Below are 22,760 nucleotides of genomic sequence, written 5' to 3' on the forward strand. Positions count from 1 at the left end.
AATTCTAATTCTAATTCTTTATTTTTCATTTTTTAAATAAAGTTGTGTCTGTTTTGCACCCTCCTCCCTCCCTTTGTGTATTTTTCCCCTCCTCAGCGAGTCGTGTGCTGTGTCAACAGACGCACAGCGTCTTTGAAAAGGCACAAGCGTCAGACGAAACCATTACCGAATGTGGGGGAGTCCGCCAGGAACAGCACCAAACAAGAACCGTTATCACAGGGACTCTAGGCTTGCAACCCTTGAATCAAATATAAAAGCTAAAAAGAGTAAAATAAATGTACTTAGATGTAGTTTTTTAAAGTTTTGTCTGTTCAGTGGGACTGTGTTTTTATTGAATCCACCCCTCTTCAAAGTGGAATTTTCTGAAACAGATGTCCCAGGCGCTCCGCTAACATCTGACCGGAGAAAGTCTGTTCAACTTCAGCGGCTTCAGAAATGATGCTGTAGAGGAGAAAGACACAAAGTAAAAGGTACGTAAAGACGGCTCTCTGGTGATTAACAGATTATTTAAAGGCAGCAATGGGAACGAATTAAAAGCAGAAACATTTGCCAATCGTTAAATTAAAGATGCTCTTGTCAGGGACTCAAGGAAATGGCACCGATTTTAGTTGAAAGTCATTTAAAATATTTTAAATTAATTTTTGCATATTTTTGCATAAATCTAAGGTATAAAATATGTCAAGGTCAACATGAATCAGTAGTTTTATGTACCAATGTACTTTATGTAAATGTTTTTGGCTGAATTAAATGTTGCACAGTGATGTATCCTGCGTGTAAATTTATTAAAAGTTAAATATAACATTTTCTTGTAAGGCTTAATTTCATTTTGATTCTACATTTACAGACAGATGAAGCATCCAGATGCTATACTGCTGTATATAATACTGCTGTTGTGAGATGGGTTTTAGTTTTGTCTAATCAGCTTCCTTAAAGTGAATTGTGTAGCTTTTACTTTTTGTGGGGCAATGGGGCAGTTGGTAGCTATTGTTGTTCCGGCACTACAATAAACACAATCTCACTGAATCCACGTGTAGAGGTGTGATGGGACGCTGTTGTGCAAATGGCAACACCTCTGTGTTTACCTGTTAAATTCTCTTGTGGAGAATAAAAAAAAGTGGTCTGAGATGATTTAGGAATCAACTATAAATTAGAGGGAGATTGCCTCGATCTTACATCTTTCATTTATGACAGAATGTTCACGCGTGTGTGGGTTATGTCTGCTGTATTTTATATTGTTTTTATACCATTTATTTTGATTTTATTGTTACTATTTGACTATTTTTGCACCTTAATCTTGTTGTAAAATGTTGCAATGACAATAAAGACTATCTATCTAGATATCTAGATCTATCTAGATCTAGATCTTTCCTCTTGTGTTGGGACAGTACTTAGCTTGACGCTTGATGAGATTTCACAGATGTCTCTGGAAGACTAAGGTTCTCTTAGTCAAATTGATCTGGATCAGTGCTGGCTGAGACAAGAGAAAGGGACCTTGGAGTGCTGCAGAGAATGCCTGTGCACATTAGCTTAGGAGTCTTCTCTTTATGTTTTGCTTTAGACTGTATCAGGATCCAGCACTTCATCCTAGGGAAATGAGCTTGTCCTAGTGACGCCCTTTGTAATCTAATACCTCTTTTTTTTCATCCCATCTCCTCCTGCTGCTGCTGCTCTGTGTCGATACACTTTTCTCTTCTGTTGCATTCAGAGAGGATCCTTTTTGCTGAATGGATTTTGGCTTTTCATCAGGCTCTTAAATAAGGCATGCTGTAAAGTCATTTGGGTTCTTCCATAGTATCAGCGTTCACATGAGAATCTTAATTACAGGGTTTGAGCAGGCAGCCTTCACTGTTTCTGGTCCCCATCGGTAATTCCAGGGCCAACCACAGTGGTAATGAGCACGGTGGTGGTGGCCGTAATCCAGGAGTACGCAACTCCAAGTGCTCATGGGAAAGGGTGGTGGTGGAAGTCTTGGAGACAGTAAAGCCACATCATGATCTCCTACCATAAACATCAACTTCCGCAGATGTTACGGATACACGGTCCAGTGAACTGTGAGGATGGGTGGTACGGTTAGATCTCCTTCATGTTTGTAGGTAATGGTGTTCACATGCTGCATCTGTCAGATCTGCTGGATGGAGACAGTCCTATTAGGGCTAGTTTTCCTCAGGACATGTTCTACTCTTCTTGTCACACTCAATCAAACAAAAACTCTTGTTTTCCTTAACAGAACAGAATTCCCTTGGACCCAGGTTCTAAGAAAACCCTTGAAAAATGGCATTCACATTTTTTGGCAAAACTCTGCAGCTCTAAATGAGCTTAACCCAAACCCACCCACTCACTCAGCCTAGATCTGCAACCACAGACTCTTGTGAAAGTCCTCAGACAGTTATGGGGTGTAAGTGGGTAAGTCCCACATTACCCTGCCTGTGTCTTGTTACCATCCTAGATTCCTGACGACGTTCTTAGAGTGCTGCAACATGGAGCCATGTGTCTGCAGGCAGGGAAGGCCACAGGCACACACATGCTCCTGTCTTCACCTCTCACCGTCTATCAACGCACAACAACGCGGCTAAAGCCTGAGCTGTCAGCACATACTGAGCACGCTGCAGTTACTGAGGTCACTTGTTGGATGTAGGGCCTTTGTTGCAGTGTTGTTTTACAGACTCGAGCTGTCTGCTTCATTGTGTTCCTGGCTGCTCATAGCTGAGTCAGTTCACATGAGTTACTGTGCTGAATAGGTCAGACCTATGGGATATGGAAAAACATGCTTTTAGAGAATGTTCTCATTCACATAGATGCTGGGTCTTCCTCATCCCAACAGGAAAAGGCCTGATATCAATCTCCAAGCACAGCAGTTGAGACAGGAGCAGAGGATTACACACTGAAGCTTTGATGACACATTGTTATTGTCTGATGTGATGTCTGTCTCAATGTGGTCCCCACACCCTTCTTATCTTGACTAGAAACACTTCCTTTCTGCTAACATGGGTTTTGTTTACTAGCTTTATGTTGACGTAAAAGCTCCTCCAAACGTTTATGACAGTCTTTTATTTTGTAGTCTTGTATTGGCTGATGGTCAGTATAAATATAGGGTGGTGGCAGGACATTGAGGATAAAACATCATTTAAAAAGTTTTTTTTTTTAATCTGAGAAACAAATTATTTCTACATTTGTCCCTTTTTAGCCTCATATGATCTCTAAATGAAACATTTAGTTTGTTGTTACTGTTTATCATCTGCTGCTCTGTTTTTTCAGTCACATGTTTTCTGAAAAGCATGAATGCTGCAAGGGCCTCGAGCATGACTTGTGTTTAGTGTGGAAGAAAAATGGGAAGGGTTGAGCAGGATTTCAGCAGGGGCCTTGTTGTGTGATGCTGCATGGATAAGCTCATTGAGACATTCTTCCACTTCAAAGCCCCCAGAGAGTTTTTTTAGACACTGGTTGAATAGGAACTAAGGGAGGGGTGCACAGCGAGAACAGGTGCAGTCCACGAGCGGGGCAATTCCTGCTGCCATCTGCTTGCTTTTTCAGGGTCTGGGCCCTTTAAATGCCCTCTGACACGCCTCATGGCGACACGCTTTCCTAGCCAGCCCACTCCATGCTTCGTCACCATGGCACCACAATTCAGATTAACCCCTGCACATGTGCCGAGTCAACTGCAGGGGTCTGCCTCTTTTGTGATTAAGCATGGGAGAGTGAAGGAGAAGAGGGAGGAGGAGGGAGATAGAGAACTGCATGGGTGAGGGTGTAAAAAGAGCACCCGCCACTCATTCACTTTTGTTAAGTAAAACACCAGTGGGAGAGTGAATGAAGCCATGTGGCAGGAAAACAGAGACAGAAGACGAATTCGTATGAGAGATCTGCTTCATTCTGATCATCTGAATGAACTTTGTTTATTAAAACAGGTTATTGCAAAATCCAGAGAGCAAGATGACGACTATGGAGGGTAAAGAGGAGATCAGTGACACTGACAGTGGGATCATGTTGCAATCTGGTAAGAAAAACACTCACAAAGAAAATGATAGTGAATCTGAATATTAGACTTTTATTGTTGGGTCTGTTCATCAACATCAAAACAATAATACATTTAGATATGTATAAAGTGCTCCTATAATGATAATTTACTTAAAAAGTACAAGTTGTTTTTAACAGTTTTATGTACAAAAACTTAAAAGCCTCTTTTATGTTGAGATTATTATGCTTTAATTACACACTGACTTAGTTAAGCACTCAGGACCTAATGATCCACTCCAATTTAAATGGTGTTTTTAACATGTTCATGTAGCATTTTTTCATGATGGAGGACATATATATTGAGAGAAAAAAGCTTAAACTAGCATTTATGAGTATTTCTTTATTTAAATCATAGTGAATCAGGAAATAGATCGTATTTGTGATGTAAAAAATATGACGGTCAGGCTACAAGCTCCTTTCTTTCTTAGCTTTCTTTCTTCCATTTTTGTTGCACCGCTAATGTTAGGTTGGGGGTGTGAGATGCTGTAAGCTAGCGGGGAGAGCGCATAAACAGAGAGCTCTCAGTAACAGGGAAGGGAGGGGGGCAGGGTTGCTCCGTGCCAGTGGTCCCGTCCACAACTCAGAGGTGAATTTCTAAACAACTACTGCAGCTCTGCTGAAACGATGTCTTAGAAAATGAGTGTTTTTTTATTTTAACAAAAAATCATAAATTCATAAATAAAATGTTTAAAATCATACATTAAAAGACCAAGGGGACAAAAAAGCTTCAAAGATGATGAGAAGTGAATGATTTTTCAATACATTTTGCAAACAATATTTGTGAAAAAGCCAGCATTTTGATTAAATAAAAGTGATATTTGTCCTTTTTTGTAGCCTAAACACTTAATATATTTGTTTTCTCTTTGATAGAAAATGAATTATTTCTATTACACCACCGTCAGGGAAACAAATTGCTTTACAACAGTGAAAACCTATAAGAAAATCCTACAAAGAATGCAAATACTAAAGATCATTAAGAAAAACAATAAAGAACACATATAGGACTGTAGAGACTAAAACTATTAAAATAATAATCGATAAAATAACAAAAGTTTTCTATGTGTTAAAAACAAACCTTAAAAATGTGTGATTCAGAAATGGTTAGTGCGTATTCTACAAACAGGTCCAAATTTCGAAATCAGGAAGTAAAGGTAACCTCCACTGAAACTATTATTGAGTCACCACTACAGGAATCACAGCTCAGTTCACACTGGAACAAAAGGTATTAGTTAATGAATTCCAGAGGACTGTTTTTGGAATCAAATTGCCTTTTTTTTTTTTTGCTGAAAAAAATGCAACTGATTTTTTTGTAGGTCCAGATAGCCCCACATCTCCGTTGAAGGACCTGAGCCCTCACACCAGAGCTCTGAAGCTGAAGCACCAGTCTCTGGAGGATCGTCTGGAGCTCTGCCTGCTGGAGCTGCGAAAACTCTGCATCAGGGAGGCAGTGAGTTAATCATGGGGCCATCAAGAAACAGTTCCTTTGATGAATCACAACAACTTAACCAGAATCATTGGGAGTACTTTGGGCTTATTTGTAAGAGTCTGTTATGTCTTTCCCTCCAGGAGCTGACGGGCAAACTGCCCTCAGAATATCCTCTGACGCCCAATGAGAAGGCTCCAAGGGTTCGAAGGAGGATTGGAGCTTCGTTTAAGTTGGATGAATGTTTGATGCAAAATAATCTGCAGGTGTGGATTTTTCACATTTCACTGTTTATGCAAAAAGTGAGTTATCCTGATACTAAATACAAGGTTTTGTTTTGATTCCAGGACTCTGAGTTGCAAGCACTGGAAACAGACTTGGCTCTTCAGCAGCAGATTTATGTGGCAGCCCGCAAGCTCTCCTTGGAGGAGAACCTCAGCAAACCACAGAAGAAGAATCGACTCCTGCAGTGTAAGAGGGAGGAAAAGAAAGTGAAGGATCTGCAGGAGGCCGTGTTCCAGCACAGGATCAAGAGTGAATGCAACTCCCCCTGTGTCTCCACCTCAAGCAGCCAAAATAAAGGTTAGTGACACGACTGCCCCCTCCAAGCTGATCGGTGCACCACAAGGTGGACTTGACTCATTCTATGTTTGATTTCTGCAGATCTTTGCATGTCTGATGACAGCTCGCTCTCTGATGTGGTGGCTCTGGATGACGGTGAGTTAAAATGGGATGCAAACTTATAAAGTTACCCACCCAAGACTTTACATAAACAAATCTGAATCCTCTACAATGGGGGTAACTTTTGCACTGTTAGGCGACCTTGAGTGCCCAGGAAGGCGCCGTTTAAATAAAATGTATTATTATTATTATTATTTATTATTATTATTACAGAAAAGCTGAAAAAAAATACATTAAAAAACAGCCAAAAAATGCAAATAGAAAAGATTCCATCTTTACTTTTTATATAAATAAAGCACTACATTCTGTCTTAGGTTTCTTTACTTGCTATTTTATTAATGTTCTCTTTGACTCTGCATAGATGTGGATTCATCAAGCCCCCTCTCACCTCCTGTGTTGAACAATTCCTGCTCAGACCCCCTCCAACTGTCAGAGAAACCCCTGCCATCCTCCCCGCAGCCCTCAAGTCAGCTCAGGGTGGAGTACGAACGCTCTCCCGTCCAGAACTCCCCATGGAAGGAGTCCAGTCTGGACCAGCCCTACCATAAGGCCACAAAACCTGAGTCCAGCAGCAGAAGCAGGTCCAGGTAGGGGGCAGAAGCTATGTCAGATGCAACAGCTGATGGATTTTGTCAGATAATGTTTAGGAATAAAAACGTGATAGATGTGTCAAAGTTTATATTGTTGGTTATTTTTAGAATTTTAAACTAGTTTTACATTGTTTCTTCTGTTTCTTCATGTTGTTGCTCGGGTTTTCTCCTGTGCAGTAGTCCCACTGGAACACCGGTGACTCAAGAAAGCTGTCGGATCCCTCTCACTCAGTTTGTTAGGAACTCGGCTCTGCGTCACAATCACGCCACCAGCGCCCCCTCCACTCCAGAGCTGCTCGTACGCCGACAATACTCCCAGTCTTTTAGGTGAGTAATTTCCAGACGAGGAGCGTAACGGTATGTATGTGCTGTGGTTTAACTTGGATTTACTTAACCCATCTTTTTAGACTTCCCAAAACAAAGCAGTCCGCTGGTCCTGAGAACAGTCGTGGATGGATCAGGCCGCCTCAGCAGTTCTGCACGGCTGATTTCAGAGTGCACTCTCCAGAGTCCTCACCTCAGCAGTCTTCTTTCAAGGACTGCAGCTCAGATCAATCCTTTTCCTCTCAAATTGGCTCTCCTGTGAGAACCAAACCAACTGAGATCCCTAAGCTCTATCCCCCCCCTTATGGATTCCACTTTGGAGCACAGAAGAAGACCAACCAGGCTCTTTCCAGCCCGGGACGTGGAATGGCCACGCTAGAGGACAGCCAGCAATCTCTGCAAGCCCTAGACACGGGGAAGTGCTCCCTATTCAGCTCTCCTGCGATTCATGGCCAACAAAAAGGAGCAACGTCGCCAAGGAGGATCCTTAAGCCCCCTCCACCGTACACCAGGGTAGTGAGGACCCCCTCACTGAAGGAGTACCCTCACCACGCCATCAGGTTGATGCCACGGGAGATTGTGTCAGAGGAGCTGAAGTCCTGGCATCAAAGAAATAAGCTGCAGAAGTTATGGCTGAGCAATGGAGACAAGCAGATCCCCCCGGGTGTCACAAGCCCCACCTCACCCCACCTGCCTCCATTTAACCAGGTTGGTACCTCACACGTGGAAAATCCTGCTTGTGATTATGAGAACATTTATATGATGGTGCTTTCACAGGGTTCAGGCAACTTGATCCTCCAGAGAGCTCAGGACGGGACCCCGGTGCAGTGGTTTGTGGCTGAGGATGCAGAAATTGTGAGCCAGGTGTGACTAACGCCTCCACATTCCGGTTTATTTATCCCTGCATTTATTTGAACTCTCTGTGAGACTGTGTGCTAATGCAATGCAGAAAATAACTTAAAACTCAAAGTAAGGTGCTCTACCAGTTTTATTTAAAAATACTAATTGATAGTCAAGTTAGAGCCTCATGCAATCTCATGAACATGTGTTTATGGACCGTAGACTTAATTTTTTTGTAGTTCCTTTGTGGCTGGCACACATTTTGCACATTTAAGTCACCAGATAGTTGTCAGTTAGATTTTCCACTAATTAATATTATTTTTTATTATATTTATTATTTAAACATTTACCTTTCAGTATAGACAGGTAATTAAATTTTTAAATAGCTTTTTTCTGTAAGTAAAAAGTGTCTTTTTTTGTATTTGACGTGAAGCAATTGTAATGCTTGTCATTAACTTTTAACAATTAACCCCTAAGGCCTTTAAATATGGTTGATGAATGTTCTCACTGCAGTGTGGTGTTTTCTTACTAACTACTTGATTGTAACTGTTTTCATATTTTTGTATATTTATAAAAAAAAGTAACAGAGGCAAAGGTTGCATTTGTTGAATTCTTGTCACAAAGAGAAGGATAAAAGCATGTCAACAGCCAGAAGTATTGCTTCCTTTCATCATCGTGCACAAAGACAACATATCCACAGCAATCTTTTGCAGAAGAACATCTTATCATGGATCGTCATCATAAAGCTTCCACAAGAAAAGAATCGTCATTATGACACAGAAAAGCACCAACAGGTTCAAACATGGATGCGTCCATCGGCAGCGATACAGCCTAAGAGTCAGGGGGTGTTGCCAGCACAGGGATCCATACCTAAACAAAGTCAATAAAAAGTGTTCAGACAAAAACAAGAAAAAAAAGAATTTATCATTCTAAAAATTCTGACCTGTTTGCATAAATAGCAATTTGCCTGAGGATGCTGGCAGCTTTCTTTTCTCTTCCTCTGCTGAACCGCTCGTCTTTGCCTTTGTGTCGGAGTCGTAAAGAATCCAGTGAAACACTGAAATAAAAAAGCACTTTAACAGGTTAAAAAAGGGATCCCGGTGGCTTTTTTTCAGACTGTGGTGTCTTCCAAGGGAAAATAAGTGATTATTCTGGCCATGTTGAAACCAAAACGAAATTTATCACTTATACATACATATAGAAAACAATATTTACCATGATGAGTACAAGTGAAAGTCAAACTACTGATACAAAAAAAGAAAACTTAAAAGAGTACAAATTACCTGCCTTAAAATAATCACTTTTACTATTAATAATATTAGAGTAAGAATTTGTCTTGACAAGATTTTCTTCTTGTTGACCTAAAAAAAACATTTTTACAAGAAGAATCAAAAAAAAAATTCAGCCACAAAATATAAAAATATTGAAAAATATATTTACAAACTTTTCTTGTAAAATATTTAGGAAAATGGCTGTTATTGTGGCTTTTTTAATCATTTGTAGTTATATTGTTCTTTCGATCAAGGTCCTTACTTTTTGCTCTGTGTTGTTTTGGGGATCACTTGCACTGATGGGGAAACCTCAAGTTTGGGGGCAGGAGGAGGTTCCAGAGTGGATGTGGGAGCTGACGCTTCTGGAAGATCTTGATTAGGTTGCCTGACACGTAATAAAGTTTCTTTTAAGCATGCAAATAAAACACTTTAAAACAGCTGTGGGGCTGTTTTCTGCGCAATACCTGTCCTCTTTAGTGACACGGGTGGACTCCAGTATCAGGGATGGAGACGAGCATGAAGGCGTGAGCTTTTTACCAGAAAAGCCTCGCTTTCTTGGGTCTTTCTTCTTTTTCTCCTGAAATGAAGAAGTTCTTTCAAGTTGAAGGATGGAGCCGTGTGGAAAAAACACAGAGGGCAAAAAACTCCACCTGACTCTGGCAGGACATGATTGATGCGCTGATCCGCCGACGTAAAACGCCCTGATGGAAAAATAAAACAGAATTATGAAGTAAGGAGGAAATCAGATACCATGAAACTGTGATAAAGGCATACTTCTTTGGAGTTTTTCATCTTGTCGCTTTCCTCTGGCTCTGCAACAAGAAGGCCAAAGTCAGAAAGGTGCAGCTGAACGATGCAAATAATTAAAAAGACAAACTATACCTGGGGAAGTGGTTGGATTGATGCTATTTCTGTAGGAGCTTGGATGCTGCTGCATCATCTTCTTCATTTCTTCCAGTTCTGCTACATTTTTGTCATGACGCCTCCTCAGACTCTCCACGTGAGCCACCATGAGCTCCACTGCTCGACTCATCCGAGCCTCCTGGCCAGGACAGATACATGCCATTAAATAATAGTCACTTTAACATGCGTGTACATGCAGTAACAGTTTAATATTGCGTAATGTCATATCATTTGGTCATAGTTATACCTGGTGCACAGCACCGAGCACCTCTGCCGTGTTGGAGATTCGCTCCACTGTCCCCCCAAGGATGTCCAGAGACAACTGCAGCTTTTGCAGTATTGTGCTGCGTTTGCTGTCCAGGCAGAGGCCCTTCAGCATCTGTGAACACATAGACCGTGGATCTTACCTCCTCTAGCATCATGAAGACCAAGAATAGCTAGTCATGAGATTCACATTTTTGTCTTGTAACAAAAGAAAAAGTTATTTTTATTACAAGATTAATTTTTTTTATCTGTGTGTGGAATAATAAAGTCGCTCTATGATAAGAATAACAACTGCTAATGCAATAAAACATCAATCTTTAAAGGATAAAAAACATTTTTTTACTTTTTAAATTTGTATTTAATTATAAATCAATTCTACAGTTGTACAATAAAAGAAATCTTCTTAATCAAGAGATACTGAGGTACAGCTAGTATTTTAAAAAGTCAAAATACATGTATGCAAAGAGCTTCCACGCATCTAAAACTCTCCTGATTATATTCTCTGTTAATTGTTGAAAAATCTGTTACATCAGGAAAATGAGCTGCAATGTAACTGAGCATGGAAATCTCAGGATGGTGTTTACCTCCAGGGTCTCCCTCCCCCTGCTCAGCTCAAGCTGAATGTTCTCCTCTGCCAGGTTGCGGGCATGCTCCTCTGCCTGAAGCCTCTGCTTTAGAGTGTACTGATCACAGCGGAAAGCCAGGGCGATCTGAGAGAATGCCACCTGGGACAAAAACAGCTCAAACCTGTCAGCGGCATCCTCTAAGATGACACTAAAACAAAAAGGAAGAACCTTTAACACGCCTAGTCTAAAGAGCAGCACGTACCTCCAGATCCTTCTCTGACATTTCCACACTGTGGGAAAACAAGTGATTTCAAATCTTAAGAAAAGCCCACAAATGAATGAAATTAAGATAGCTATTTTATCCAGCACCTGTTGAGGCCAACACGCTCTATGATAGACAACTCATTCCAGCCCGGTAGAGGCGTCTCCTCTCTGCTTACATCTGTTAAGAACCATGAATCAGGTCTGAATGTAGGTGAAACAACAGTTAATGTTTGTTGAAATAGTTGTTACCTTCTTGGCTGTCATCACTGTCTGGTTCGATGGAGAGTTTGCGGCACCTTAACTCTCTGTCAGGCTGAAAACAATGTGCCCCAGCTGTTAATATTCACATGTACAGGAGCGGGTACAGCGGCTGGAAGATTATTGGAATCACCTTAAGGCTCATCAGTGCGTCATCCACCGGTCACACCAGAAAACTCCAAAGAAAGTCCGTACAGGATAACTAAATACTTCAGTTACTCGTCAAAATGAGAAGCAGCCTTTTTCTTTCAGATGAAATGAACCAGAATGTTGTGGGTTCACTGCTTCCTCTCTGTCTTTCTTCTGTCCTGAGAATAGATAATCTCATTAAGAGATCCACAGTCAAACCAGAGCAGAGGAACTAACACAAGAGGCTCATGGGAAACGGTGCTCCACTACAGTAAACATTCAGCAGTGGGAGGTCCAATATAATCTCTTCTGCTTTTATTTTCTTTATATTAATTCATATTTCCCTTAAAGTCTATAAAAAATACAATAAAATTACCTTTTTTTTAATCCTAAAAACAAGATTTAACCCGAACATTACAACTGCTATTGCCTGCATCCATTATGTACTGTCACCTTAAGAACTCATGGAGTCATTATTTAATTTAGTTCATAATAATAACACAATAAGAGTTTACTTATTAAAGTTTTTCTGTGAGAATCTTCTTTGTCTTTCAGCTGCTCTCTTTAAGGGTCGCACAGCGACCTCCTTCACTACATCTATAAACCTCCTCTTTGGTTTTTCTCAGGCCTCTTCAAACTCAGCATCCTTTTACCAACATGATCACTGTCTCTTTTCTCACTGTGTTCCATCCATCTCCCTTGCATTTATCTCTAAAACATCTAACACTTCCTCTGATGTTTTCATTCCTGAACCTATGTATCTTGTCACTCCCAAAGGGAACCGAAACATCTTCAGCTCTGCGACCTCCTGTCACTTTTTCAGAACCAGCGTCTCTATATCAGGGGTGGCCACTCCATTCCTACTTGTTTTCCAACATACCCTGCTGTGCCATGTCCTGACTGGATGAACTCTAAACCACCGTCTTCTTCAACTTTCCTTTCATGTTTCCTGACATTTTTTCACACGTCACATTTGAAACCTCTCTTCACATGTTCTAACAAGCCTCTTTACCTCTTTCCCTCACTGTTACTCTGAACTGTTGACGCTTAGTACTTAAAGACCCACTCCAATGTAAATTGGGTTTTAATATGTTCTTACGGCATTTTTAAAGAAAATTATCCTAAAATTTCATTTCTGAGTATTTCTTTGTTTGAATCGCTTTGAATCAGGACCAGTTCTGTTTCTCTAGTTTGGTACTATTTCATCCTGCCGAAACTTTGTCCTACAAAATGACTTTTCTTTTTTTATTTTGGCAAAAGGCGGCATAATCATAATTAAATAACTACTGGGGGCGCTTTGAGAATAGATCAAATGATGGAACTTTCAAGTCCTCTACGCTCTGTTGTCTCAGTCGCTCCCATTTACAGATATTTTGCTGGAACTGATCTTGATTCCTCTCCTTCCACAGCAAACCTCCATCTGTATATTTCATCATCTGTAAAGATCATGGTTCCGGTCTAAGCTTACTTTTCCGTCTGTCAACAGTAACTTGCGTTGTCTTAATATTGAGAAGATTCAGTTTGAATGGTGTTTAGTTCTTAAATGCAGCACTTTGAAAGGTGCTTTCCAAAGCTGCATTGACATAATTGGGCAACCTAATGGGAAAAAATATCCCAAGCTATTGTAGATAAACTTTCCGAGCTTATATAAAGAGAATTAAGAGTACAGATTTTTATTCCATGCATCACCAACCTAGAAAGTATTATCCTATTAGTAATGGTTGTATTTGTCACATCCACTTTTTTCAAAATCGGACAAATGGAGCTGCCATTAAGAGACAAACTTTATCACTTCCTTAAATTAAAAAAAGGACAAAGTTTTTTCACAGTACTAAGACAATCAGATGTACATTAATTAACAGGTGTTCCAGATTGCTTCATTAAATACCTTAATGATCTAAGCATCTGGTACGTTTTTATTTCATCAAGACCAAAAACATTCTTAAACATAAGTATTTATTAACTCACTAGATGAAATTCACTGATTTGAAATGCTGTTTTTTGTGATTCCTCCAATACCAACTGAGAACATTATTTGTGAAGCTTTATTCCAGCACAGAAACACTCAGGACACACTTGAATTTGGGAGATTCTCCACATTTATTAGTAGAAAATTCTTCTTTAATAAAGGCGCTGGGGTTTGCCCATGGTACTCTTGATGTAAAGGGCACGGACATTCTGCCAGTTTTTCTTCAGCAGAGACACCAGGAAGTTGACTGCCAAGTGGATGTTGTAAACGAGCTCGTCCTCCGTCATCTTCACGTGTCCGACAGCTACAGCCAGGCAGAGCACCTACAACACGCAACCGCATCGTCACCGACAAGTGATCCAAATGCACTGACATAAAAACGGAAACACACCTTCTTCATCTGGAACTTGATGGTGGATTTGACCTCATCGACCTTTGTGTTCAGGTTCTCATTGTGAGTGAGCAGGGAAGGGAACTTGCCAGCCTTGTTCAGCCCAGGACCCAAGATTCGAGGGATCTGCTTGATGAGAGACTCTGAGGCCAGGAAGGCGTCATACTTCTTGGCTGTAAGAAAAAGTAAAAAGTTAAAAGACTACCCGCAGTAACAGAGGCATCTGATTGATCATCCTGAAAAGTCTCTACCAAGCTTCTTGACCATCTTTTTGTTTTTGTTGAGTTTCTTCAAAGCCTCGATGTCCATGTGGGGCATGTCAGCGGCTTTGGCCTCGTCACAGTGCTGCTGGTCTCCCAGGACACACACAGAGAACTTGGGCCTGGGCAGAGTCTTCAGCCTGTGCAACAAACGGCAACCCAAGACAGTTTACAATGATTGCAAACAGATCTCCCTGAATAACTAATTCCATTGATGTACAGACTGTTCCACATACAAGTCACAGCGTGTTTTAAAACTAAACTGCCAATATGGCTTTTCCAAATGACACCTCCATGATGTTATAGTACAAAGAAATCATCTTACCCACACCACCAAAGTGGCCGGTGATCATCTGACTTCTTGGGTTTTATTAAGTACAATTTTTCGGCTTGAGGATGTGCACCTACCAGCCTTCCCTCATGTTTTAAGACCCAGGGTAGGGGTCCGTCTGCTTCACCTACAACAGCCAGGACCGTGTGGTTCAGCCAGACTACCCAAAGTACTTCTCCATGTCTGTTCGTGTCCCATCTGGTCTACTTTTATCTAATTAATTGGATGTCCCAATAAATCAGATCCTCAGACGGGATTTGAAAAAAACATGGAAAAGGTTGGGTGAGACAGTAAAAGGTCGAACCTGACGGTGCCAGAGAAACGCTTGTCCTTCTGGGGATCATAGTTTTTGAGACTGATCTGCAGCTCCACACTCTCCGTAAACCTACAAAAAACAGACATTCAGATGTCAAGCATTTCATGTCCATTTTGTTATTAGTCACATTTCCCTTGCATGTGCTTACTTCCTTGGCTTGGCGACAGAGCCCTGCAGGACCTCCTTCACCGCTTCATAAAGCGTATCTCTGGAAACTTTGCTGAAAAGCAGTTAACAAACCTGGTTTTACAAATTGAGCTTCAGATATTTCATATTAATTATATCACATCATCTCTGCCTCTGCAGCTGTAGCATGCCTAAACCACATAATATAAAGTACGTATATCCTTATTAATATATAAAAGACTATGGCTTTGTCCAAATTTCTTCACTACTCACTATAAAGCGCGTTCAACCTTTGATAATGTTGTCCGAATCTACAATTCCAAAATTGAGTGCCCTAGAAATTTCCCAGAAGTCTCTGCAAAAAAAAACAATGTCCTTCGATGTTCACTAGATTGGGCAATATAGACCACAATGAATTGCGTTTGAACAATTTTTTGGAGAGAAAAAATTTAATCTAAACGTATGTTTCGTAATACCCAACATTTTAGTCTTCAGAACTAAGTGGACTCAAATGGTTTGCGCTAAACGCTCATATGAATTAGATTATCACTCTGACATCGATTACGTCATACTCGCTGTTTAAAACAAAATAAGATAAAGTAGTGAGCGTGGTGTCCAAATTGTTTTAAATTCCAGGGCACTACGTTACATAGTCTCGCACGTTATAGTTTGAGTAATTGGGGAATAGGGTGGGAATTTGGACACAGCCTAACATTTAAAGTTAATCCAAGCATTCCAACAAAAACAAAGTGGGTAGCACAGAAAAGTTTTAAAATGTGGTTTAAAAATAGTGAAAATCGTCTGCAGGTTTGGTCCTGAAAGCTGAACAAGGAACCATGATGAAGCCACTTTAATAATACACAAACTCCAAGGGAAATAGGCACTACAAGTGATAAATGTACTAATTTAATTTTTAAATCTGATATAGACTCATGGTTTAATAAATATTGAATGCCTATTACTAGGGGTTGAGCACCCCTGAACATAACAATCTAGCCGCTCCTGGTCACTGCTCCCATTTACTAAAGAGCAATGCATGATGCGTCAAAAATTAAGTAATTGCAGTGTAAATGTCTCGAGAGACAATTGGTCCTATCGCCAAATGTTTGATTATTGAAATAAAAATAGATTAAATCTATGGATGGCAGTGGATTATGGCTCTAAAATCTGGCCCAGCCATGACGATGCCAGCGCAGTTTTGGCCCATGCCCGACTTTTACCCTGTACAAAGTCTAATAATGCAAGTTAAAATTGAACCATTGGTCAGAAATCTTAAACTTGGGGGTTTTGCAAGATTAAATGTATGTTTCATAGAATAAAATACAATAATTTCTGGTTTTAAATGGTTAAATCATATCCTACCTCATTTTTGCCGATAGTCTCTGCCGACTTGCTAAGCTGGAAAGGAAGTAGCAGCGGAAGTTGCGTAATAATGAAGGCAGCGGCGCATGCGTTTTTTTTTAAATAAACTTTATTTGTAAATTACTTTTTCTGTGAATGTACTCCAAGTTATAGATTGTATTTGTGTAATAAAATATATCGGTGTTTTAAATTGTTTTACGTTTTAAAAAAAGTATTTCTTTATTAGGATTACCAGAACAACATTTTGAAAATTACATGTTCTGTTTGAATCGTACTGTACAATAAAAACAAGCATGGGCCTATCAAAATAGTCCTAAACAAAGTCAGTGGGGATTTATTTTATTTATCCTTTTAAACTCTTCATCACTGAAATTAAACATTCAGCCGGATATCCTGCTTTTGTGACTGCAAAGCCGCTCACAAATATATTACCATATTTGAGATTAGAGAGATTTGCTTTATTGTCATTGTCCGTTGTACAATGAAATTGAAGCATCAACATTTCAGTGCAAGAATAGCATTTTTTTTACTTTTAATTTTACTTTTTTGTACAACGTTTGAAGTTTTATTTTTTAATGGATCATAATTAAAAATATTAAAGTTCTATCCCCAACTTTTTCTTTTTTTAAAAAACTTGTCCTGTCCAACAGCTGAGCAGCCAGATGAGAGCTGAAAGCCTCTTGTGTTGGACATATTTTACTGTTACAATATGGGTTATGAAACTTTTGACACACTAGGTGTATATTCAAATAAATCCCTTTTGTAATTTAGGCTAAACTCTATTCATCTTACTCATATCTGTAACAAAATGTCACAAAAATACCTGTTGACTCAAAAAATGCCCACATACAAAACATGTCAACATGTACACAATACAACTGATGGACACACACACATACATTCGGACCGACCCATGTGAAATATTTAATTTAATCACTCAAACTATCTGTGCAAAGGTGAGACAGCACCTGTGCTCGAGTGGATCTTTATGTTCTTCTAAAGTGGATGATGGAATGTAAAAAGAAGGAGGGAGAGTACCAATGAATAATGGACACATTGTAAGCGCTTTGAGCGTCTGAAAAAGTGCAGATAAATCCAATCCACTATTATAATTATTAGTCTTTATTTAGTTCTATCCCCAACTTAAAGCAACAGATGGTTTTGTCCTGCATCTTTTTTTGCCTAATACCGCTTTTAATTTTGTCCCTGTTTTTTTATCACTTAACCCCTTCATGGTTACATTTATTTCTAATTACTGTATATTAAAAAAAAAAATTTGTTCAAGATGTTGCTGAATTAAGTGAAATTCTTGATTAAAAGTAAATTGTGAATTAGCATCATATGGCATGAAGGTGGTATTCATTCATCTTCTTACGTTTATTCCCTTTCAGGGTCATGGGGCTGCCGGAGCCTATCCCACCACTTGTGGGCGAAGGCAGGGGACACCCTGGACAGGTCGCCAGTCTGTCGCAGGGTAGAGTGTCCAGAATCACACACCCACACATTCACACCTATGGGGACAATTTACATTAACCAATTAACCTATGAAGCATGTTTTTGGACAGTGGGAAACCCATGCATGCACAGGGAGAACATGCAAACTCCACACAGAAAGGCCCCCCATTGATGTTCTGGTTCAGGTCCCCCAGCCGGGACTTGAACCGGGGGTCTTCTTGCTGTGAGGCGAGAGCGCTAACCACTAGGGCAGTTACTTGAATAATCTTGTGCTTTAATATTTTCTTTATAAAAGATAAAGAAAGATAAATATCTTTTTAAAATTTGCTCAAGGAACAGAACTCAACATCTTTTTGTCCTAATAGTGCCACACACCCATAACGTCTGTGAAAACATCGTGAATGGCAATACATATTTTAGGTATTTTGAATTTTAGACAAAGAAGTGAACCACTATTTTTATACTAAACTATAAGTAATTTGAGTAATCGCTATTGAATTTGAAAGAATGAATTTCATATTAACGTTCTTTAACAAAATATTTTTTCCGTTTATTTATTCTGTTTTACAGTCACGGGTGTAGAGGCTAAAATGTTGTTATGTTGTTATAGCATCGTTACATTATGCATCCTACAGATGACACATATGAAGCTGTTGATTCATAAAATACAAAATTGTGTTGCTAACATGACTAAAAACAGTGGAAGAGGAGGCAAAAATTGCACTTTTGTAAACAGATACCTTTAATGTGTGAATATCAAATAAAGCAACATTTGCATTCAATTAAATTATGTCAAAAGTTTACTTAGTTATTTCACTGCCATAGATTTTTTTTTAGATAACTAAAGACAAACTGAGAAATTCCCACATCACAATCAACTTTTACAAAAACACAATTTCTGCTTAAGTGATGTAAAAGGTTTAATGTCAGACTCCTCATGTGATTCGTTTCAAAGCAGATAGAAGAGATTTCTTCAGGAACGTCTCATTTGACATCAGGCAAGCAGACAGGGAGTGTTTATGCGCAGCATTCACCTGGAAGAACATTATACTTTTTACACACAGAGAATCAATTAAAAAAATTAATTTTCCTTTTATGTTTTGATGTCATACAAGGAGAAAAATCTAACAAGCTTACAAGACTGCCATATTTGGTAAGAGCTGTGAACATCATTTTTGCAAACTTCACAGACTTGGTGAATGAAGGACCCTGAGTGACGAGCTGTTCAGTGAACTGTGTGAAAACGTCTGCATTTAGGAAAGGCTGGGGGGAACACAACATCAAAAGTAAAAGTGAGATTAGTAAATAATGTAAGAAGCAAACTTTTTCTGCTTTTTGAAGAAAGAAAATCTGGTTACCTCAGAATCTAGCAAGCTGTGGATAATGGAGAGCACCGCCTCACTCCATTCAACCTTGAATGTCAACCTGAAATATAATGGTACATTTAATCAAATGTATTTCTTTAAATTTCATGTAAGTATGCCATCTCTATCTTACTGAAGCACCAGCAGTTTGTAGTGAGATTCAAGACAGCCCTCTATCAGTCTGTTCAGCAGCTCCACCTGTGGGCTCCCTGAACACAAAGCCAAGTTCACACAAGCAGATCAGATGATTTTAGAGACACATATGGAACCAAATTTCCAGTAAAAGTTGTTTTGATTTAAACGTTTTATACCTACTGATGAAAATATGCATCAAACCACATCTGCTCCAAAATTACTTCAATTTAGCATCAACATAAAAGAAAAGACATAACTATTTTTTTATTCAATTTTTTTAGTTGGAAATAAACTGAGGGCTAAAACCATCTTATTCATATTAGTCAAAGTCAAAGTCAGCTTTATTGTCAAGTGTGCTGCATGCACAAGACATACAGCACAGATGAAATTGCTGATCTCTCACCCCACAGTGCAAATATAAAATAATAAATAAACAACATAAACGAAATAGATCAAATGACAGTAAAAATAAGAAGAATAAGTAATCTAAACAGTGCAAAAGAGCAATGACATGGTTAAAGTGGCAGTTTAAAGGGACAACAGTGCTGAGAACAGTAAGTGGATGAGTTAGTGATGACAGTCTTTGGTGAAGATGGTGTTCTGAACTGGTGTGAAAGTTTTCAATGGGAGCTTGTAGGACGGAGTCTAGAATAGATTAGAATAGAATAGACTTTATTGCCAGCAGCAGTTAGATTGTTCCAACAGCAGCAGTGCAAAGGGCAATAACAAAATAAAAACGAAACATCAAAAAGCAGCACAAGGCATGCAGACATTTAAAAAATACAAGACACAATAATAAAATACAGGAACCACAGTAATAAATAGAGTTAAAGTGTAGTGTGAAGCTTTGTGTACCGTTTTTTTCCATTTTGCAGAGGGATCATTTGAGGGGTTAGGAATTTGTATTAATGTATTGTAATGTATTGTATTGTGATTTTCTTTTTAAAAAGCATTATTGTTGCTTTGAAACAATTTTACAAGTTCCACCGAACATGAATGATAGAATATTATCACCGTTTTTGCAACAGAGTAACAGCATTTATGTCTCACCTATGTTTTTATCATCAAGCACTGGTCCAATCAAAGCATGGCACGTGGATCTGGGGTAGCGGTCACAAAGTGAGGTGACCGCCATTACCAAACATCTAGAGGCTGGTTCTGACAGCGCAAGGACCTGTGAAGTGACGGTAAACATCAGTACCAAACACAAAGCAAGTTTGCAACCTTAGGACCTTTGGCCTCGTACCTTCTCCAGCAGAAGATGCCTGATGAGGGAAGTTGCGGTGCTGTAGCTCAGGTCAGGAGAGAGCGACAAAAGGCTGCCGCACAGCTTAGGTAGGATGTGTTCAGGTAACTCAGGAAACTTCAGTCTGGTACAAAACACCTCAACCTGAACAGAGGTAGTAGCATGTGAGGTGACAACCGCATGGTCAAAGAAAAGGTGTTTTGCTGTGACGACTCACTTGGCGAAGGTCACAGTTGTTCAGAACTTTGAATAAATTTGTTGCATTTTGGTCCCACTGGGAGAATAAACAACATTACAGAGGCGAAGCAGGCAGGGACACCCAGACTTTACTGTTCCATCTAGAAGAAATAGAATGTCCTACCACATCTGCCTGGCTTTGTAGTAACTCTTTTATTTGGAGATATGAGACCTGAATGAACAGAAAACAGCAGGTTTGTCGCTGAAACCTCGTAAACCTGCAGTCCAGAAAACTTTACTGACCTTCATGTCTTCGGGTAGAGCCTCACAGGCCTTTTCTGGTGGAGGAATTAAAGCGGGAACACTTTCAGTCACAACTGGCATCATTGCTTTTACACCCTCTCCTTTATCAGCACACTCATCCTCCGTTTTTCTTCGTTTACTGTGTTGTTGTGTTTCTTCACTGTCTGAGTCCAGATGGATGAAACTGCCCCTTCTTTTCCTTTGAGTCCCCAGCTCAGATACATCAGGCACATCCTTCAGTTCTGAACTTGTTCTTGGACTGCTAAAGTATGTGGCCCAACCTCTGACCTCACCAGAACCCACCAAGCGTTTTGAGAGTTCCTTCAGCCTTTGAGTGCATCTATTGGTGCACAGAGGCTGTTCCCGGTGAGTCCCAGACCTGACTTCCAGCTGTTTCACCAGGGCAGTGACCCACGGGCTGGTGCCAGTTTCCTGGACGAGGCATTTTAGCAAAGGGAGGACGGCGCTCTCGGGAAGATGAGGTTGAACCAAATAAAGAAAAGACAGCAAGTTTTGTCTGAAGGATGTTGGAAACAGCCACACAATTGGTTTACTAAAAAAAAAGAAAAGAAAAAGATTAGGTATCAAAATTTGATTGAAACTTTGTATACAATAGAATAGAATAGAATAGAATAGAATAGGTATTAGAGCTTTTTGTGCTTCAAATCTGAGCATAATGCAGTATAGTATAGTATAGTATAGTATAGTATAATATAGTATAGTATAGTATAGAATTAAAATACAAGCAAAAGATGAAATTCAAACTAAAAAACTAAATAAAATTTTCAAAAGTTGTATTTTTAAATCAAAGTGATCTGAGATCTGAACAAACCACCTCAGAATCCCTGGATGAATTACTACCGTTTCCATGGAAACCGTAGAACTCCAACTCACACCGAACGGATGGCGCACCTCCACACCATTTTTTTAAAGCAAGTCAACTTTTAAAATTACACATTTTTTTAATTGAAACATTCAAATCCAAAAGCATAAAGAATTGACATTTGACAAATAGAAAACGCGCATCTCCACAAGTGTCAATGGGAAAATAACTAATTTTTCGCAGAATAGAAAGTCAAATCTGCGCACTTACATTTCAAGTTGCCCAGACTCATCTTCCAAACAGCTTATTTTGTCTCGACATAGAGTTTCCACGAAGCTTCCTAAAGAGAAGTTGGAGCTCGCCCGCCGAAGTCTTTGAAATACAGTCAGCGCCCTGCGAGTCCCCGACGTACCGGACATCAGCGCCCGAAGCAGCAGCTTCGACTGTCCGTCAAAACCATCTAGAAGCATCGCAGGGTCTGGTCTCATAGTACTCGTTTTATCCCGTCGTTACGTTAAGGGCTTAGTGCCTGCGAGAACCGCCACTTTCGGAATTTCTTCGCGTTTTAATGTCGCAGACTCAACCAACCGTGAGCGCACACTGCCCCCTACTGACAAAAAAACGCGTTGCAAAAACCTTTCCTGACATTTATTGCCATTATTGGCGACGTCACCTTCACCAGCAAGGAGGTTTTTTGCGGTGATATATTTAAGCGGAAAAGTAATTAAACACCAAGTCACCCAAATAAATTAAGTCAGATGGACATAGAGTAATATCTGTTGATGTGTGCGCTATGGTGGTGGGATTGTTCTTATTGGAGATTCTAGTCTGCATTGACCACCCCAGGTGAGCGAAGTCGGCCTGATTCCGAACTGCAGGCCCCTGGGTCATGGATGTCTACAGGTTCTGTAGAGATGTGAGCCTGCAACCACCAACCTCCCCAAGAGTGTACAATATTCTTAAAACTACATTTTC

General features: G+C 39.8%; 4 protein-coding genes across 5 annotated transcripts; 1 reads left to right on the plus strand and 3 right to left on the minus strand.

The window, feature by feature from the left end:
- Nucleotides 1-156: 156 nt before the first annotated feature.
- Nucleotides 157-8,460, plus strand: c7h1orf106 (chromosome 7 C1orf106 homolog). The gene is made up of 10 exons (XM_023956559.1): nt 157-470; nt 3,906-3,994; nt 5,328-5,461; nt 5,581-5,703; nt 5,785-6,019; nt 6,101-6,154; nt 6,480-6,705; nt 6,886-7,035; nt 7,116-7,740; nt 7,810-8,460. The coding sequence occupies exons 2-10, from the start codon at nt 3,931-3,933 to the stop codon at nt 7,900-7,902; spliced, it is 1,704 nt and encodes a 567-aa protein (XP_023812327.1). The 5' UTR covers nt 157-470; nt 3,906-3,930; the 3' UTR covers nt 7,903-8,460.
- Nucleotides 8,299-12,259, minus strand: LOC105354359 (protein MRVI1-like). Its single transcript, XM_011477037.3, has 13 exons — nt 11,532-12,259; nt 11,390-11,453; nt 11,246-11,318; nt 11,139-11,166; nt 10,895-11,035; nt 10,294-10,425; nt 10,026-10,185; nt 9,918-9,955; nt 9,794-9,844; nt 9,608-9,720; nt 9,406-9,528; nt 8,816-8,929; nt 8,299-8,742 (listed from the first exon to the last, which is right to left on the minus strand). Exons 1-13 carry the CDS (start codon nt 11,541-11,543, stop codon nt 8,598-8,600), a joined length of 1,194 nt encoding a protein of 397 aa, XP_011475339.1. The 5' UTR covers nt 11,544-12,259; the 3' UTR covers nt 8,299-8,597.
- Nucleotides 12,260-13,603: 1,344 nt separating this feature from the next.
- On the minus strand, nt 13,604-16,375 carry rpl10a (ribosomal protein L10a). Its single transcript, XM_004070416.4, has 6 exons — nt 16,283-16,375; nt 14,943-15,014; nt 14,783-14,863; nt 14,139-14,287; nt 13,888-14,060; nt 13,604-13,819 (listed from the first exon to the last, which is right to left on the minus strand). Exons 1-6 carry the CDS (start codon nt 16,285-16,287, stop codon nt 13,649-13,651), a joined length of 651 nt encoding a protein of 216 aa, XP_004070464.1. The 5' UTR covers nt 16,288-16,375; the 3' UTR covers nt 13,604-13,648.
- Nucleotides 16,376-18,455: 2,080 nt separating this feature from the next.
- Nucleotides 18,456-22,393, minus strand: fance (Fanconi anemia complementation group E). 2 transcript variants are annotated; one of them, XM_004070417.4, is made up of 10 exons: nt 22,056-22,388; nt 20,963-21,515; nt 20,844-20,891; nt 20,700-20,756; nt 20,483-20,626; nt 20,287-20,410; nt 19,235-19,310; nt 19,096-19,162; nt 18,875-19,000; nt 18,456-18,771 (listed from the first exon to the last, which is right to left on the minus strand). In XM_004070417.4, the coding sequence occupies exons 1-10, from the start codon at nt 22,271-22,273 to the stop codon at nt 18,673-18,675; spliced, it is 1,512 nt and encodes a 503-aa protein (XP_004070465.1). In that variant the 5' UTR covers nt 22,274-22,388; the 3' UTR covers nt 18,456-18,672. The 2 variants fall into 2 exon arrangements, with proteins under 2 accessions (XP_004070465.1, XP_011475340.1); XM_011477038.3 differs by lacking the exon at nt 18,456-18,771 and having other exon boundaries at nt 18,886-19,000; nt 19,243-19,310; nt 22,056-22,393.
- Nucleotides 22,394-22,760: the final 367 nt, after the last annotated feature.

The sequence above is a fragment of the Oryzias latipes genome, chromosome 7, assembly GCF_002234675.1.
Source record: "Oryzias latipes chromosome 7, ASM223467v1".
Classification (NCBI taxonomy): domain Eukaryota; kingdom Metazoa; phylum Chordata; class Actinopteri; order Beloniformes; family Adrianichthyidae; genus Oryzias; species Oryzias latipes.

Bases quoted from the DNA above. Each gene is read 5' to 3' on its own strand.
- c7h1orf106 (XM_023956559.1), top strand. From the start codon at position 3,931: ATGACGACTATGGAGGGTAAAGAGGAGATCAGTGACACTGACAGTGGG. The intron at 5,704-5,784 runs GTGTGGATTTTT...TTTTGATTCCAG, and splicing joins TGATGCAAAATAATCTGCAG to GACTCTGAGTTGCAAGCACT. The intron at 6,020-6,100 runs GTTAGTGACACG...TGATTTCTGCAG, and splicing joins CTCAAGCAGCCAAAATAAAG to ATCTTTGCATGTCTGATGAC.
- LOC105354359 (XM_011477037.3), bottom strand. The intron at 11,319-11,389 runs GTAACAACTATT...GGTTCTTAACAG, and splicing joins CAGTGATGACAGCCAAGAAG to ATGTAAGCAGAGAGGAGACG. The intron at 10,186-10,293 runs GTATAACTATGA...TGTCCTGGCCAG, and splicing joins TGCTCGGTGCTGTGCACCAG to GAGGCTCGGATGAGTCGAGC.
- rpl10a (XM_004070416.4), bottom strand. The intron at 14,864-14,942 runs GTAAGCACATGC...TGTTTTTTGTAG, and splicing joins TCTGTCGCCAAGCCAAGGAA to GTTTACGGAGAGTGTGGAGC. The intron at 13,820-13,887 runs GTGTGTTTCCGT...TGCGTGTTGTAG, and splicing joins TCAAGTTCCAGATGAAGAAG to GTGCTCTGCCTGGCTGTAGC.
- fance (XM_004070417.4), bottom strand. From the start codon at position 22,273: ATGAGACCAGACCCTGCGATGCTTCTAGATGGTTTTGACGGACAGTCG. The intron at 20,627-20,699 runs GTGAGTCGTCAC...ACCTCTGTTCAG, and splicing joins ACAACTGTGACCTTCGCCAA to GTTGAGGTGTTTTGTACCAG. The intron at 19,001-19,095 runs GTAACCAGATTT...TGTTCCCCCCAG, and splicing joins ACAGCTTGCTAGATTCTGAG to CCTTTCCTAAATGCAGACGT.